The sequence below is a fragment of the Pelmatolapia mariae genome, linkage group LG5 (genome assembly GCF_036321145.2).
Source record: "Pelmatolapia mariae isolate MD_Pm_ZW linkage group LG5, Pm_UMD_F_2, whole genome shotgun sequence".
Lineage (NCBI taxonomy): Eukaryota > Metazoa > Chordata > Actinopteri > Cichliformes > Cichlidae > Pelmatolapia > Pelmatolapia mariae.
The window spans coordinates 2,327,093-2,344,254 of record NC_086231.1 but is presented as its reverse complement, the minus strand read 5'-3'; the positions used below and the strand labels follow the sequence as shown (position 1 = coordinate 2,344,254).

At 42.5% G+C, this 17,162-nt stretch overlaps 1 protein-coding gene across 1 annotated transcript in view; it reads right to left on the bottom strand.

The window, feature by feature from the left end:
• Positions 1-231: 231 nt before the first annotated feature.
• mmp24 (matrix metallopeptidase 24) overlaps positions 232-17,162 on the bottom strand; it is a 73,314-nt gene continuing 56,383 nt past the window's right edge. The window contains exons 8-10 of the mRNA XM_063473323.1: positions 15,131-15,269; positions 10,416-10,682; positions 232-5,681 (exon numbers count right to left, since the gene is read on the bottom strand). Of these exons, the coding sequence (XP_063329393.1) occupies positions 5,317-5,681; positions 10,416-10,682; positions 15,131-15,269 (771 nt within the window). The 3' untranslated portion in view covers positions 232-5,316. The remainder of the gene's footprint in view (positions 5,682-10,415; positions 10,683-15,130; positions 15,270-17,162) is intronic.

Below are 17,162 nucleotides of genomic sequence, written 5' to 3'. Positions count from 1 at the left end.
GTCTACCTTTTGAGATTAGACAAAGCTATAAATACAGTACAGCCATAAACATGAGTGTAAAATTAAACTGGAATGACACCAGATAATTACAATAAACAGATTTATCTAAACCAAATATTTCACTTAGACTTTAAAATCTAAAACATTGTTCTAATATTAGGATCAGAACATTAACTCTAATAGTTAAATACAAATCTAATTTTAGGAATTTTTAAATTACAAATTGTAGCAAATTAAACTAACTAGTGTCAGTATGACTTTAGATGATTTAAAATGGACACTTTCACTGACCTCATAATATTACATTAGAATATTTATTATTTATTTAAAAGTTTTCTGCCTTTCACAACTGATTAGTCCGACTGAGAGTCAGCATTCAGATGTCTAATTAAGCCTGACTTTAAAGGTAAGCCAGACTAAAAGTCTGTCTTTGTGAAACCAGCCCTCGGAGTCACTCATGTCAAAGCAACCTGAAAAAGAAATACGAGTCAAGCGACCCACCGTAAAGTTGGCAGCTTTAACCCGAAAAGTGCTGAAAAACCAGCAACAAGAACTGCATGAAAAGTGTTTCCTTTAACATGAACATATACTGCTGAAGTGCCCTGGAGCAAGGCACTTAATCCCCAACTGCATCAGTGCAGCGACTCGGCGGCCTGCGACATGTAAGAAGATGTAAAGAGATTTTTAATCTGCCTGCTACCGTCATACATACAGTAAGTACATGATAACAACACTGACATTAGTAATAATGCTGTGTGCGAGCTAAATAACAGCACTCTGAGATTGCGAATCAGCACCGAGAGCGAGAAGAATGACGTAGGAGACCATTATTATTACACGCGTGTGCGCTGAAGCGGGGTGGAAACCCCTCGTTAGTGTTAGCGGCATGAAATGTTTATCCCCTCAAGGTGAATACACTGCAAGAAAACTACAACTCTCTATCTCCTCCTCATCTCTCAGAGCAGCTATGACAGCACTGCGCCTAGCCTGGAGCTACGCTATTTACAAACCACAACAAACAGCCAACTACCACCTCAACAAGCTCGAGGATCACACGACATCTGCCTGCCCCACCACGTTTCCTCCAGAAAAGTCAGGAAGGCAACCAGCTAATATACCCATCGAAACAGTTTACAGTTCATCAGCTCTGTTCATGTGCAGCATGTCTTTAAGCTCCGTTTTTAAAATTAAGATTTCAGTGTGACAATGAGACAGTTTTAAACACTGGGCCACCTGCTGAAAAAGCCTCAAGCTGAGCATTTTCCTCGTTGCTATCAAGACGCTTTGACCAACAAGGGGAGGATCTGATTGCATGCTTATTGTCTAATAACTTGACCCAACCTGACCCATATAATGACCATAACTTGTTTTAATCACTCAGACTTGAGACTAGTGACCGAGCCCACAGAGTCAACAACAAAGTGTTTACTGAGGTCACAGCGAGGGAGCATAAACGTCTGCACCACCAGAGGTCATTTTGCAACCACACCAGTCGGAAACTTTTCTTTCTTTTTACACAGAACAAGTGGACCATGAAAAACAGTAAGTCACCTTTTTGGTCATCAAGAACTGACATATATAGTCATCTGACCAAATATCAATAAGTATCCAAGTTAGCCTTCTGTTCATTTTACAGCTAGCTGCAATAGTTTGTCCTCTGCACGACTGCGGTACTTCGTGATATCCCAAGCTACGGAAAAGCACTCAAAGTCTCGGTGCACACCCGTTAGCTAAAGTTGGTTCACGTTCTAAACCTTAAGGTTTCTTGTAACGCCTGTGAGAACAGCCACACTGATCATTTCTAACTCTTAGTGGAGCCGCTGTGTTTGCTTTTGGAGCATTTGCACATGGAAATGTCTAATAACACCCAACCTAACAATAGGATGATGACAGTACACGTGACCCCGTTCTCATTACTTTTCAGAGTGCAGCTTTTCAATTTTCCTCTTTTTAAATTTCACCCAGCCGAGGAGCTCTGTTCAAACCATCAAGCTGAGAAAGCACAAAGAGAAAAGACGAGTTTGGTCCTGGAGGCAATTTTCTTTGGATAGACGTTCGTGTTTCCGTTAAGCTACACGACCCTCCCAGCAGACTTTTTCTGCATGCTGTAAACAGGCTTAAAGGTAAAAAAGCAGCAGAATGTCTTGTTCTGCATTTATTGGACACCTTCAAGGAACAGATATGCACTTTTCCCACCTAGTCGAAATAGTGCTGCGGGGTATTGAATGCCATCGATTTGTGCTGAATGCTGCGTGTGCTGAATTGCTCTCGACAGCAGCGAGTAATTGCAAGGATATACGCCGAGAACACATTCAATTACTGCAGGACAGAGAGCTTTGTGAATGAGCCGACGAAGGCAGGGTAGAGAGAGGGAAACCTTTTTAAATGTTTGGAGTCTCGAGTAGGTTTGTTGCACCTACTTGTGCAGGAATCACATCATTAAGTGTTTTAGGAACAAGATAAAACAGGGACATTGTGTTTGCCTGGGCTTAAAGCAGCCTGTATAAATGTTCAGCTGCGTCTGGATAAACAGTGACTCAGTCGGGATGTCCCAGCGGTGTTTTTTAGCTGGAGGTGCGAGGTCACGGACGGGGGACTCCAAAGCCCCTTTGGGGAGCAGAATGGCCTCCGCACAAACCATTATGAGTCATGTTAGGAGGGTTAATGGCATTTAAATGAGCAGCTTGTGTGTTTAAATAAAGCAGGCTTTATAGTTAGCACCGCAGCGCTGCTGTAGTGTTACATAACAGGACTCAAATCTGCTTCTTTGAGGGTACATCGCTGCCTTTGCGAGGCCAGATGGATAAAACTTTTCATCAAACAGCACAGACATCTTTATGTTGGCGTCTCACTCGGCAGCTGTTAGAAACGTCCAAACTTACTCCCTAAAATCCAGAAACACTTTTTCATTTCAAAGGAGCTAAGTGGAAACAGACTGGATGTAGATTTCAGTCCGTCCTAACAAATCTTAATGTACCAATCCCAAACACATATCATATAACTTCCCACTTTAAATGCATCCATATAACTTCATATTGTGATAGATGACTGAGCATATTTGCACAAAACTAACACGTAAAGATGTTTAAAACCATAAAACCTGCCAAGTTGAGCTAAAGACAAAGAGGAATATTGGCACTTTTTTACACCACACTGTAGCCTCCACAGTGAAATCGCTTGTCAAATCAAGTTGGATCGAGTTAGTGGTGCTCACTGGACATGACAGAGGGCTTCGTACAGATGGATTTAAATCCTAAAAAAACCCAAAAAAAACACACAAGAGAGGAGCCCTGATGGATTCAGGAGGAGGTCAAGGGGGAAACGATTAGAAGGACAAAGAGACGAGAGGCCGGACGGATGAGGAGAATTACAGCAGGACAGCGAGAAAAGACAGTCGGATTAAAGCGAGGGATGCGAAGGGCATGTAGCCCCTATTAGAGCTTTGTGAACAGAAGTACTTCATTAAGCTTGGTCAATGTCGCGGCGCCGCAGCCGGCATACTAATGCAGACCCACGCACTGTCTCCAGCTCCCTGCAGTCAAACCTCTCCTTTAACTTTGTATTTCCTGCCTTTCTTCACTGTAATTAGTCTTTCATTAATGACATTTATAGAAAACTGAAAATATGCTTTGGAAGAAACATCTCTGCAAATTTAGTAAAGTTTCCACCAAATCATTTTTCCATCGTGTTAATAGACTGAAGGTTGTGTCTGCTTTAACCCCTTTCTGCAGAAATGCTCATGCTCAGTATCTCCTTATGTTGAACTGACGAGGATACTAAGTATCCCTCACCAGGTGACCCGTGCAGTCGTAAGTAATCGGTCACCACACCGATAAACATTCACCAATTTTTTTCTAGTTACAAAGAGGCTGTCGTCTTATTTTCACTCTGATTGGGTCATAACTAAAATAAGTTTGGTGTGCGTGCCGTGGTAAAACACAAAGTCAGAGGTGAGAATAAATACTGACTATTATGTAACATTTAAGAGAAGCTCTGAAATCATTATTAATCACATGTATGTTCAGAGGAGGAAGAGCCAATCAGACACGAGGTTACTTTAAAGTTCATTCCTCAAAAATAAACCCTCACAATTTACCCAGTGATATGTTTGTAGCTGCATAAACACGAGTAGCTTTTCTCTGCGTGTCCAGTAACAACAGTCCGATATATTTTATAACATATAAAAAGGGACAGAAAGAAAATCTCCTGCTGGTAAAAAAGCTAAGTCAAAGAAATGGTTTTAAAGGAACTCACTCTGAACTTTCTGTTGTGGTTAGCACCACTGCTACATGCCATGAAAGGAAACAAGATTCAAGTAAAATGCACAGGGAGGGCATAAATCCTTTTTCCTGGTCCATGGTGCTTCATGAATGATATTTTCTACAATCATTAAAAAAAATGTCTCATGAGGCGTTTCATGGATTTATAGAGCTCCTTAAATCTGAGAGGATGTTTAAGAAGTTTAGTGTTAGCATTTTGCTAATCACAGGGCCTGTTTTTGTGCAGCATATTAATAAGACTGTAGAGCTTTTCCACGTCTATACGCCGATGACTTGCTATTCTACGTCTGCAGAAACCAATCAGTGTAAACAGGCAGTGTAAACCAATGCATTTGCTTTTTGAAAAAAATGTGGCTAGCTGAGGGGAACTTTAGATGGACCAAGACAATAGTGATGTTTTTTGTGAATGGTGAAAAAAGAGAGAAAAGGTCCTCTTTGACAGTTTAACATCTCAGAACAGCTGAACGCAAATCAAACAAACATCAGTGATCCACAGAGAGATCCTTGGTTTTTTTGTTATGGCCTTTCTACCTATATTTTATTTTCAAGTTTGATAGTTGAAACTGTTTCTCTTTTTTTCTTTAAATTTCATCTGACTTGTAGCAGTTCACATATACAAGTTGTTAAAACAAACTTGGAGGTGATATCTGGCTTAGAGGAGCATCTTTCTTTCTCCCCTCTTTTTAAATGTTCACTGAGCAGGAGAGCGGTGTGTTGTACGTCCCAGAAGAAGGTGTCAAAGTTTATGTTTCCCCCTCATACGATCCCATTTTAAGTGAAAGCACAACCAGAAAGATGCATTTTGAAGACTTTTAGATCGTTCTGGATGTGCTATAAGAAACAAATCTCTCCCACTCTGAGCCAGAAATCTGAATCCACTCCCAAAAACACCTTGTGAGTGTGCGTACATCTTTAAGCATTCATTAGCTTTTTGTCCTTTGCTAGCATTTTTGGCCATTAGCCTAGCTAACGCATGACTACAGCTCGACCGTCCTTCAATCCACGACCTTTGACCTATTCTGAATCAAGTTGGCTGTCATACCCACTCCTGAACAGGGTATTTATAGTAGTGCTGTGTCATGGTGTTTTGCTGCACTCCTTTGTTTTTAAACTGAAAGATCGTGTACACGAGCACCAGGATGCACAGCGACAGAATGCAAGGGATCACCACGGCGATGGCATTGACTGTCGGGGGGACGTCGTTGATGGTCACAATGATGCCGACATCATCCGGGGGCAGCTGGCGGTCCCCGGGGTTACCGTTGTTGCCGGAGCGCTCCATGTCGGACTGATCGCAGCCCATCCAGTCACGTAGGATGGACTTTGGATATCCAGGTTCCACAGTCAGCTTCTGGTTATCGAATTTCCAGTACTCCTTCCCCTTGTAGAAGTAGGTGTAGTCTGAGGATGGGAAGATGCAGAGGCAGGAGGATGGGAGAGTGATATCAATGAAAGACCAGAGCAGAGGAATTAGTCAGCTGAAGCAAAAATAAACAGAATACACTGCAAGTACAGCAAATTAAGCAACTACCCAAGGGCCTCAGACACTACAGGGACCCAAAAGACTTGAGGATATGTTGCTGTGTCTGATGAAAGTGGCTTGGCAGATACACACAAGATATCTTTGGGCAGAGGCGCCTTGAACTTTTTTTTTCAGATTAGTCCAATTTAGTTTGTGGAAGGACTGGCAGAGCATTTGTAGGTTTGTGTAGAGTTTTGGGAGATGTTCTTCGCTTTCTTTACTTTAAACCAGAGCCCGTTCTCACTCCCGAGGCGTAACATCCCGACGTTTTGTCACGTCCTGCGGCGTTCCTGAGGAACGCGAAAGGTGACCTTCCACGTTGTTATGGTACGCGGCGGTTTCCAGCCCTGTACTGCAGCCCTAAACTTAACCTTATCACTAAGCCTAACCATAACCTTATGCCTAACCTTAACCATAACCTTATGCCTAACCATAACCTTATTCCTAACCTTAACCATAACCGTATCCCTACGCCTAAACCTAACCTTATCCCTAAACCTAACCATAACCTTATTCCTAACCTTAACCAGCACTTTAATGAGGTGAAATTGTGTTTTCTAAAGCGATTTTAAGGGAAAAAGCGAAGATGTGTAGATTGAGTCCAAACGGTTCTCATGTGTCCGCAGTTTTCCGATGTCGTGACGTAGGAACGCCTTGGGTGCCCGAAAACGTAATATGTTGACGATTTGTCACCTAGCGTAAAATGTTACGATTTGGGAGTGAGAACGGGTTGTAAACCAAGCTAATCCGATTGCATTCAAAACCAGTGGCAAAATAACAGTGTTTGAGGCAGAACCAAAGATGTAGACTGACTGCAAACTATTGCTTGGCTGGACTTTGGTCAAGTCTACTTAAAACTTGTTCCAAAAGGAAAACTGTGACAGAAGCATCAATTTCAGTGTTTGAATGTCCTTGTTAGACTTTGTAGCTTTCGAGAAAACACGTGTTCAACATTTGTTGCCCTCCAACAATTCTTGCATCTCTTTATCTGTTATCTTTTTATATATTAGAATAAAGTGAAAATAAATAAAGGCTTCTTGAAAGAATGAATGACAAGAGCAAAAAAGTTGTGACTCAAATTCAGGATCTCAAGCCAATAGTCGCATCCCCGGGTTGATGATGCTGACATCAGAGACGGAGAGGCGATGATTATGAAAGTTTGTCACACAATAAATGAGCCATAGTTTAGATGTACATAAATATAAATGGTTCTAATGTGTTATTACAAACAAACAAACAAAAATCACGCTGCAGTAATACTAGTTATTGTTGTGTTTGTCGTTGAGGCAGGACACAGAGGCTCCACCACGTCGACTTCTGTGCAGTTAACTTCATGCCTGTTCATTTCCACATATTTGACGCACCCAAAGGAAAATATTTTAACAGATGAACTGTAAGGCAAAAATGCACGTAAGGGACTTTAAATATAACATCTTGTAATTTCCAAAACGATGTTTGTTTAGCATGTAGCTAAATAGAAATCAGCACTAACCCCTAAAGCTAGTTGATTGTGACCTCCTGGACGTTACGATGTTAGAGTCATGTGCCCAACCTTTTATCTTTTTTAATTAAGAAGAATCGTGAGCTTCAACATAGCAGCTGGATCATCGCCCTGCAAGCTTCAGAGCTCCAGCTGTGAACCATCTTAAACATCTACTCTGGTGCCACAGGACCACAAAACAAACACTTCTCAACCATATTACACACATATTGCATGAGCAGCTACTGGTTCAGTGTCAGAAACACTCGAGGTTTCTCGGGTGAAGTGGCGCTGCACTTACTAACACCAAACAGCGATTAACAGGAAACTCCTGGAAAACTGTCTCTGAGGGAACGAACACGTCCATGCACGGCACAGAAAAACGCTGTCCTCCACTCTGAAACTGTAACTCATCCATCTGCAGCGCTGGTGTGTCCCTGTGGTGCAGGATCTTATTAGAGGCAGTATCATTTCTGTTGTGATGTGGCGGCTGTAGGCAGCGACCATTTTCTGGTCCCAGCAGTGGATGTTCTCACTGAAGGACATTGTTATGCAATGCCCGCGAGACGGATGCTGTAACAGGAAACACCTCACTCAGCGACACGTAAAGAGAAGAGTGCATTTGTTAGCTAATATCACTATTTTATAAATATCAGCTGTTTCCTCTTCAGGTATGTGGAGGCAGCCCTTCAGTTCAGCAAAGAAACCATCTTATAAAGTCAAGCATTCAGAATTTTACTGTAGAAACAGAAGCAGGTGGTTGGACGTTCTTTAAAAATGAAACAACTTTGGGGCTCAATGGATTCTCCCAGTGGATCAGTTCGTCTCCACGGTCACTTAAATCCTGTTTGTTGTTACTGGATGTGCCAGCTATGATGTCACTAGAGCCCATCATCATTTAACTGGTGGTAAACAAACCAGATCCAGTTTGTGATAAAAGCTAACGTTTGCTCTAACATGTTGACACGCTGCTCGTCTGCACACACGCAAAGGTAAAGACTGACTTTGAAGGTTTTTCTGAGGACACGTGGTGTCAAACATCACTCTGGTTGTTGCTCTGGAACAAATTCTCAATAGCAAGTTGTGCAAGATGATGTGCAGCGTCTGGCAAAGCAAGAATTTCTGACATAGTGACTAAAACACGGTTTGAACCCAGCTCTGTATGTTTACTCCTCCACAGACTCCACTGTGAGGGGATCACATGCCGAAGTAGCTCAACAACAGAAAACACCCACAGGGCTTCTTGTGCCGTCTGCCTTTTCGTCTGCTCCATCACCTCCAAACAGCCCCGAGGAAACCAACGCACAGTCGCACACATTTGTCTGTTGCCTCTAAAGTCCCTGCAGGCCGGTTTCTCATCAACAACACAGAGACACCACACCCGGCTGGCCTTGTCGTCCTGTCACCACGTCGCGCATAGATCGACCTCAACTCCACAGAGGAAGCCGCAAGGTCACAAGGTCACCGCTCAAGAAAGGAAGTGACGATGGACAGTTTTCTGTGTCTCACACCTCTGTCGCTGCATTTTATGATCCTGCAACATAAACAGCCGACTAACAGGGTTTTTACTCAGGTGTCCACATGTACACGGGTATTTTTGAAAATGCAGATTTTTATATGCGTTTGCACCTTTCGTCCACACGTAAACGCCGTTTTCGATCACTGAAAACGGAGATTTTCAAAATCTCAGTTTTTGCGTTTACGTGTGGACGAGGAAAATGAGATTTAGTCACACAACGTCAAAGGACGTGATGCTGTGCGCCACGTTATTGTTTACATGAGATCAGTTTCTACAATGGCGGATAGAGACAAAACACTGTTGCTGTTAATCTATCTGCAGTTTGTCCACGCTTACATACACACACAGTTACTGTCCCTCCATTTAGACAGACAGAGGCGTCAGAGTGAACATTCAACACAGACGCTCTCACAGCCTAAGTCCTGACGTCGTCGTCAGTTTTGAATAAATTAAATTTTTTAAATTAAAATTGATGCATGCTGTATGCATTTGGTTCACTGCTAAGTTGTGAGTCTACATCAGCCAAAATACTGTTTTTGGTTATTAACATTTGAAATGATGACGTCGCTTGAAAAGTAACACAAAATTAGCTGCTTTTCACGAAAGACACAAAAACTTTTCAGAAGTAAACCCTGTTTACTCTTTCCCACCCCGGCTTCTAGACTTCTGATTGGCCAACATTTCTACACGGCTAGGATTTGGCCTGTTCTTGACAACGTTTGATGCGTTTTTGCCGTTTACATGTGGACGGAGATATTTTTCAAAACTGCACGTGTGGACGTAGCCTCAGTGTAAATATAAACTGCTGATTGTGACTCTGCATTACAATTCTTCTTCAGTTTACATGACAGTCAGCTGAGTTTGTTCTATGCATTTTTAAAATGGACATATTTTTCTGTCAGCGCTATGTTAAAAGTAACATTTTTGCATTAAAATTGCTTTTACCTGATATTATGTATATTATGTAACTGACTGGAGTCAAACTCTCATAAAAAAATTGAATTTAATTCAAGGAAGTTTATAAGAAAACAAATGTAGGAGACAAACGGTAAATATGTTGGAAGAAATTAGTGCTGTCAGCGTTCAGGTCGTTAAAATGACATTAACGCCATAAACGCATTAACGTGGCAAATCTCCGTTAGCGAGGTACCATGGATCGCCCTGTGCGTGGGGCTGCACGGCGTCAACGCGTTAGCACGGTTAGCTCGTTTAGCTCGTTAACGCGTTAATATCAAATGTCCAAAACCTTTTGTTTGATCTGTAGCAGAAATTCTTCTTCAGCTTGCGTGAAAATCAGTGTCAGAAAAGTTTGAACATTAACACTGAATCAAAACTAAATTAAATGGTAAATGGCCTGCATTTGTATAGCGCTTTACTTAGTCCCTAAGGACCCCAAAGCGCTTTACACATTCAGTCATTCACACATTCACACACTTCAAAATTATACTGAAACCATTGTTTTTTCTCGTGTTTTGAAATCTCTCAGCTCCAGTGTTGCCGTCGTGCACGAGGCGACGCTGAGATTGATGAAGGATACCTCAGAGCTAAAAGCTTCTGATTTGACCGGATCTTGTCTCACGCCTGAAACCAAAAGAATAATTAGCTGCCACTCACATCCCTCCCTGCTGATGAAGGCCCCCTGCGGAGCGTCCGGTATTCCCTTCCACACAGTGATGGGTTTGGGGTATCCTGCGTCTGTGGTGTGCTTCTCCTCGTTGTAACGCCAGTACTGGTCCCCTTTGAAGAAGTACGTTTTCCCGACGGGCTCCCACCGCAGCGCCGTGTCGATGCCACTCTTGGGGAGGGAGCTGCCCAGCTCCATCAGGCTGTGAGGGTACCCTGGCTCAGCCGTCACCTCCCTGAACACCCAGTATTTATCACCTGGAACCAGTTTGAAGAAGTAAGTGAGCATTTTAATATTTTCAGTTTGTGTTGTGATATTACACAAGCAGCAACAGAACTGCCATAAATGCAGTTCCTTTAATGTCCACTCGGGGCTCCAGTGAGTCAGTCCCCACAGACCCAGCAGGTTTAGTCTTTACGGTTAGATTCAACCATAACGACCTGGCTGCCTCCATCTTCTTTATACAGTCTGTGGTTAAACTTTATTGACTTGAACTAAATTATTTATCCTCCAAACAGTCTGAGAAAATGTGTTTCTCCCTCAGTTTCTCAAATGATTATTTAATATTTGAAATTACAGATATAGATCATCAACAATCGATTGTTCTCTGGCATACGGCCGATCCGTCTGCCAGCTTTTCTCTTTGTAGGTTTCAAAATAAGCCGCTAGCTGCCAGGAACACTAACGGAGGCGAAAACACGACCTCCCTGGCATCGTATCATAAATAAGAATCTTTATAGATACTCTTGTTTTTGGCGGTGGGGTTGCACAGCACAGAAGACTGTGAAATTTAACAGCCGTGGTTAAAGAGCGGTCGATTTCCACTACAGCGAGAAAACAAAGATTAAAACAGCTGCTCTGTAGCTTTGTTAAATATTCAGCTCTCACTGTTCGGAAGAAGGATATGGGCGAAAACGCAAAGAGACATTAAATAAATAAAAGTACTCCATGAAGCCCCTTTTAAAGGCTGATTAAATATCCTGATGTGACAGCCGCTCCTTTAGGAAGCCTGTACTGATCATCTGGAAAAACACACACAGTAAAAACAAAGATTAATACAAAGGCACTGAATCCCAATTATGTCCTTTACAGACACTAATAGCTACTCAGCAGGCATTTAAAGCAGTTTATAATGTACATTATGAATTAATGGGTCGATTTAAGCAGGAAATTACAGTTTCTGATGTTTTTTTAATGTCTTTTACATCCTTTAAATTGAAGGCTTGTAAACTGGAAAGTTGGATTCAGACTTATTTAAACATTTTTGTACAAACATGTGTTCGTCCTCACAAACATGAGAATAAAGCTTTGCAGTGCGTGTGAGCGTGCATTCATATCTTTGTGGGGACCAAGAATTATAGGTTTGCTACGAGTTTGAAGCCATTTTCGAGACTTAAAATGTGATTTTAGTGTCAGGGTTACAATTAGGTTATGGTTAGGCTGGGTTAGGGGAGGGGCTTATGTCAATTAGATGTCCCCACAAGATATGAATACCCAATGTGTGTGTGTGTGTGTGAGTCAGCAGCTGAGAGCTCAGACAGAGCAAAGCTATTAATTTCTGCTCCTGGCTGGCAGAAGATGTCGATGAACGAGGGGCCCAAAAGTCTGAGAGCACGGCTGAAAATCCTTCACTTTATTTCATTTACTTGAGAATTTATCACCAAATGTTTTATTACAAATGAAAATATGATGTGACAGCGTTCCTCGGAGCTTCCCGTCATGTCACTCAGTCAATGTTCAGTGGGGTGAGGTCGGGTTACCGCAGGTTTTTCTCTCCTCTCGTCCTGCCTGTGACACATAAATCAGTCTGGACAGTTGATTTTGAAGCACGTCCTACAAAGCACCTGGAGCAGAGAGGAGGTCGCACAGGTGTGTCCTTTTTACCTGTGGCATGAGGCGCCCACACATCCAGATCATGTCAGGAGGAGGACTGCTTTTTGGATCTGTGTTGCTATCCTACCCAGCTCAGCGATGTGAACAGAGGATGGGATGAGCTGGTTAAAGAGTCCATCGATTCTGTTTTTACACACTGAAGGTAAAAACACTTAAAAGGACACGCCCATGCGTCCTCCAACATGGCGTGCTGAGATTGATTTCCGGTTCACAAGCAGGAGGAGACGAGGAGGGGCAAATTGGAGAAATGAGAAAAACCCTCAGCTAGTGTGGGTCTGATTCTGGTGCCTCTATCAGGGCACTTCCTGTTTTATTTTGAAGGTTGGATGTGACTTTTTTCTCACTGTTCTTTCCTGAGAGTCCGTTTGACTGTCAGATCCTCGCACTCCTTGTTTTTCTGGGATGAACCTCATTGATTGTTTAAGACATTCCTGCTGCCATCGGCCTGCACGGCTTTTTGTTTTTAATCATTAATCATGTGTTTCTTTGGCTCTTTTCTCATCAGTGTGACGCAAATCTAAGATTAAGATTTGAACACAAGTGAATGTGATGTCCTCAGGAGTGATGTAAAGACACGGAGTGTGTCAGTGCTGACGGGAACGTAAGAAAGAGCAAAAGAAAACGAGAGACACAGTCAGCAGGAAGGGGATGAGGGAGGTTTCATCCTTACGCTGAAATTCTATTACTATGGGCCGGGTGCTCCCCGCCGCCACACCATTCTCTATTTCACACTTTATTAAATATATTTTCAGGAGAAGGCGGGCATGCAGAGAGCAGGACAGAGCGCTGAAGCAGATGGCAGGCAGAGATTCTGGAGAATTTTTCAGCTTATCAGGTAAAATCAAGAGGTTTTTTTTTAGAGCAGGTAAATTCAGCCTCAATGAAAATGAGAGACACAGAAATCTTTAAGCTCAGACTGAAGGATTCAGACCTGAATTTATATTCCACTGTTTAATTCTTCATACCTTCTCATGTAAACATCAGACAACCGTTAAAAAAATCTGATTTAGATGTGGCTGATGTTCTTATCAAGATCATCTTTTGTGCACCTCAGGATGTCTGTCACTGTCACTCTAACAGACAGCAAAACTGACCTGAATTTCATGTGGAAATTATTCAGCAGTGTTGGGCAGTAACAGAATACATGTACCGCCGTTATGTATTTAAAATACAAAATATGAGTAACTGTATACAGTTACAGTTACCGTTTAAAAAGGTGGTATTCAGAATACAGTTACTTTGTTGAAATAAATGGATTACATGGTGGTATTTTCCTGTTTCATATGTTCGGCTATGTCCTCTCTATTTTTGGTAATTCCACGCCGGTGGAAACCCAAACAAAACATGCAATAAGAGGCTCAAATGCCCGTGTCTCAATCTCACATCTCATAATTACGTGAAGAAATATTTTTTTAAATGATTTAATATGAAGGCAACAGGCAGAGTGTTACAGGCATCGCCCTAAAGCATGTAGCCTGATGGGCAGTGTAGTCCATGCTGCAGGGAGAATGGACTGCTATACCCGTTATGTGTCTGTGAGCGAGGGAGGGAGAAAAAGGAAAAGTCTGAGCTGTCATCGAGCAGAAACTGGAGCTGGAAGCTTGTAAATATAATAATAACCACTGCAGCCAAGAAGAGTGCCTGACGAGCCCATTTGTAAGTAAGCTATTAAGACTCAACTGTACACTGTGTTCGTGTTTTCCTCCGAAACAATAAGTTCCGTTGGAGCAGCCTTTCAACGCCTCTCTCTGTCTCTCGCTAGCAAAGTTGACCCAGACAACAAACCAAAGCTAGTTTTCGGCTACGAGCCCGACACGAACCCAACGTATTAGCCAGAAGTCCCTTTACTACGGTTCGGAGCCGCGGACCTTCAGTAACAGGAATAAATCACAGCAATAGGACATTCATGTAGTTGTAAACAGCATGATAATATATTAAGTAATCCAAAGTATTCAGAATACGTTACTCTCATTGAGTAACGTAACGGAATACGTTACAGAATACATTTTGGGGCATGTAATCTGTAATCTGTAGTGGAATACATTTTAAAAGTAACCTTCCCAACACTGTTATTCAGGGTGTAAATGCATTGATCCAAAACTGAAAGGACATATCTACGTCAGCTTCCTGCAGGCAGGACAGCGCTGGGACAAGAGGACCAGCAGCAGCACACACTTTGCTCACCACTTGGCCGACATCACAGAGTTACCTCCCTGCAACTTTGTCGACTTCTCAAAAATGTGAATGACACTTAAGGATCGCTGCTTTGACACAGTGGAGGAGAACAAGAACGATTTAGCATAACGTGATTTTGCTGAGAGATCTCAAAATATTTGAAAATGTTCCAGTGGTGCATGAAAAGCCGACCGTTAACACGACAGCAGGCTGAATTTAAATGTAAGGCTTTTGATTTTTATACACCTGCTCTCAGAAAACAGGCCGAGCGTGTGATGCCTGTTAGTACGGCTGCTAAATTATGCAAAATAAATAAGTTTGGTCAGTAATGAGATCATGTAACATCAATACAACATGAACCAAATGTCCCTCAGTGAATCTAGAGTATAATTGAGGGTCAAATAAAATTCAAAGTCAAAAGGAGTGAATCGCTGCACGTGCCTACCCGCTATGCAGTCTTAGAATGCTCCTCCATCTGTTGATGCCATTAACAAATACGACAATTATCTATACATGTGTTTGGACCCTCAGAAATAAAATCCTAGTTCCAGGCAGGACTGTGACGCACCGATATTAACTGTTAGTGAGTGTAGGAAAAAGGAAACTATTTGTATACCTCAAATTTTATTCCACATACCTTTGAAGAAGACAAATTTGCCGTCAGTCCTCTCGTAGGCGGCGTCGATGCGAGGTGGCAGGCCTTTCCAGAACTGATCGATCTGCATGGGGTAGCCCTCCTGCACCTTGTTGTTCCTGAGACGCCAAAACCATCGGTCCTAAAAAAGCCCCAAAATTCATCATCACTGCAGAGCGCTGTGCTAAAACGGCGGCAACGTCCCAAACTCCATAATTAGACAAGCGTGAGAAGGAGTTACAGGTGACCTGAGGAGAATCTGAGTCATGCAGCTGGTCAAAAAGGACGGCGAGAGGAGAATGAAAACTGGCAGAGATAAAGAAGATGTGTCATTAGTGACGGTACAACAGTGAAGTCCTTCAGCAGAACCAGATATGCTTAATGTGTAACAGCTGAAGCGCAACAATTATTATCAAATATTCTCATCGTTAACAAAGTTGGCTTCATTTTTTTATCTGGAGCTTTTGTGGAGAATGTGTTTAAATGTTTTCAACAAAAGAGAGAAGCTCAGAACAACAGAAACCATTGTGAAGGTAAGAGGAGAAGAAATAACTGGAACAAAAGACGAGCAAAGAAGAGACAGAGACTGAGATGTGAAAGAAATGATTATGCAAGTTAAGAGGAGGACTGCAGGGAGGGGAGGCAGCAGGAAAGAGATGTAAAAAGGAGGAGAGGAGGCGAGCATAGAGGAGAGAGGGGAGCTGAAGAGGAGGAGAAGAAGGCGAGCATCAATCTGAGCTCATTATCATTTGGCTTTCGTGAATCTAGGACACAGCCAAGCTAAGTCCCCCCGCTGAATGATGTGCGCGCGCACACGCACACACACACACACACACACACACGCTTGTGCTTCTATTTTTGTGGGGACTCTCAGTGCTTTTCCACAGAGGAACAGCCTAAAAATGTCCTCGCTTTCTATAAATGTCAGTATAAGTTGGGTGCACACGCACGCGCGCAGCTTCTTGCCTGGCCTAACATCATCGAGTGGACGCTAATGCTTTTCTGTCTGAACCCAAACAGAGAAGAAATCAATGCTTTGCATTCAGCAAAGAAGCCATGAGTGCTTCTCACAGAGGAAACATCCCATAATGAGCGTCTCCTTTTAGACGCCCACCAGCTCTCGCTGCTCTTTATGTCCTCGCATGCCCCCGTCCTCCAGTTAAAAGGAGACAAAAGATGCTTGTTTTCCTGACTGATGATGGTGCATTCAGGGACCCAACGTTCTTCCGTGGAAAATGGTGGCTTCGTTTTTAACTATTATTGATACTTATTGGATGCTTATCTGTGTCATTCAGGGGCACATGAGAAAAGCTTTGCTTTGTTTATTACATGTTAGTGCCACCATCTGTTTTGTAGGTGGCATCAACTTTATTTGTCAAAGGAAAACCAAAATGAGCTTTGTGGGTTTGTTAGGAGAAACTCGACTCTTGAGTTTTTAAAGTGGCCCAATTTTGTGTTTCTTTGTTTCCTGTCATATGTCTCCTGTTTAGTGGTGGGCGTTCATATTAAAGAGGTTTCTAATAATAGATGCAATCCCAGTGAGCTGTTTTAAACACTCAGTTTAACCCCGTTTTTAAAACTCTTGAGCCTGTATGATATTACAGAGAGGACATATCCAACATAGTCATCTCAGGTGCAGAAGCTCCGCCTACCCGCCTTGTGTTTTTAAAAGGAAGCCGATCAGAATACAACAGCATTCATTAGTAATACTTTACATTTCTGACTTAGTTTGAATCAAGAATCCATGTTGGCCACTGATCTAGCAGCCACAGCGATCCTGTTTTGAAGTGATGACTGAAGATTTTCTCCTGTTTTTGTCACAATGGGAATGAATCCAGCAGCGCAGACGCAGACAGACAGGTCCAGCTGAGACTGACAGAACAGAGAGACACTCACTGACAGGCAGGAAGGACAGAGAGCCAGACGAGTCTGTGACCTTTTCGAACATTCGGTTTAAATATCAAAGACATCAAAATGAATTTTTCTTCTTCTGCTCAGGATGAGATTCTGTCTCAAAAACAGAGGTAGGGCTAGC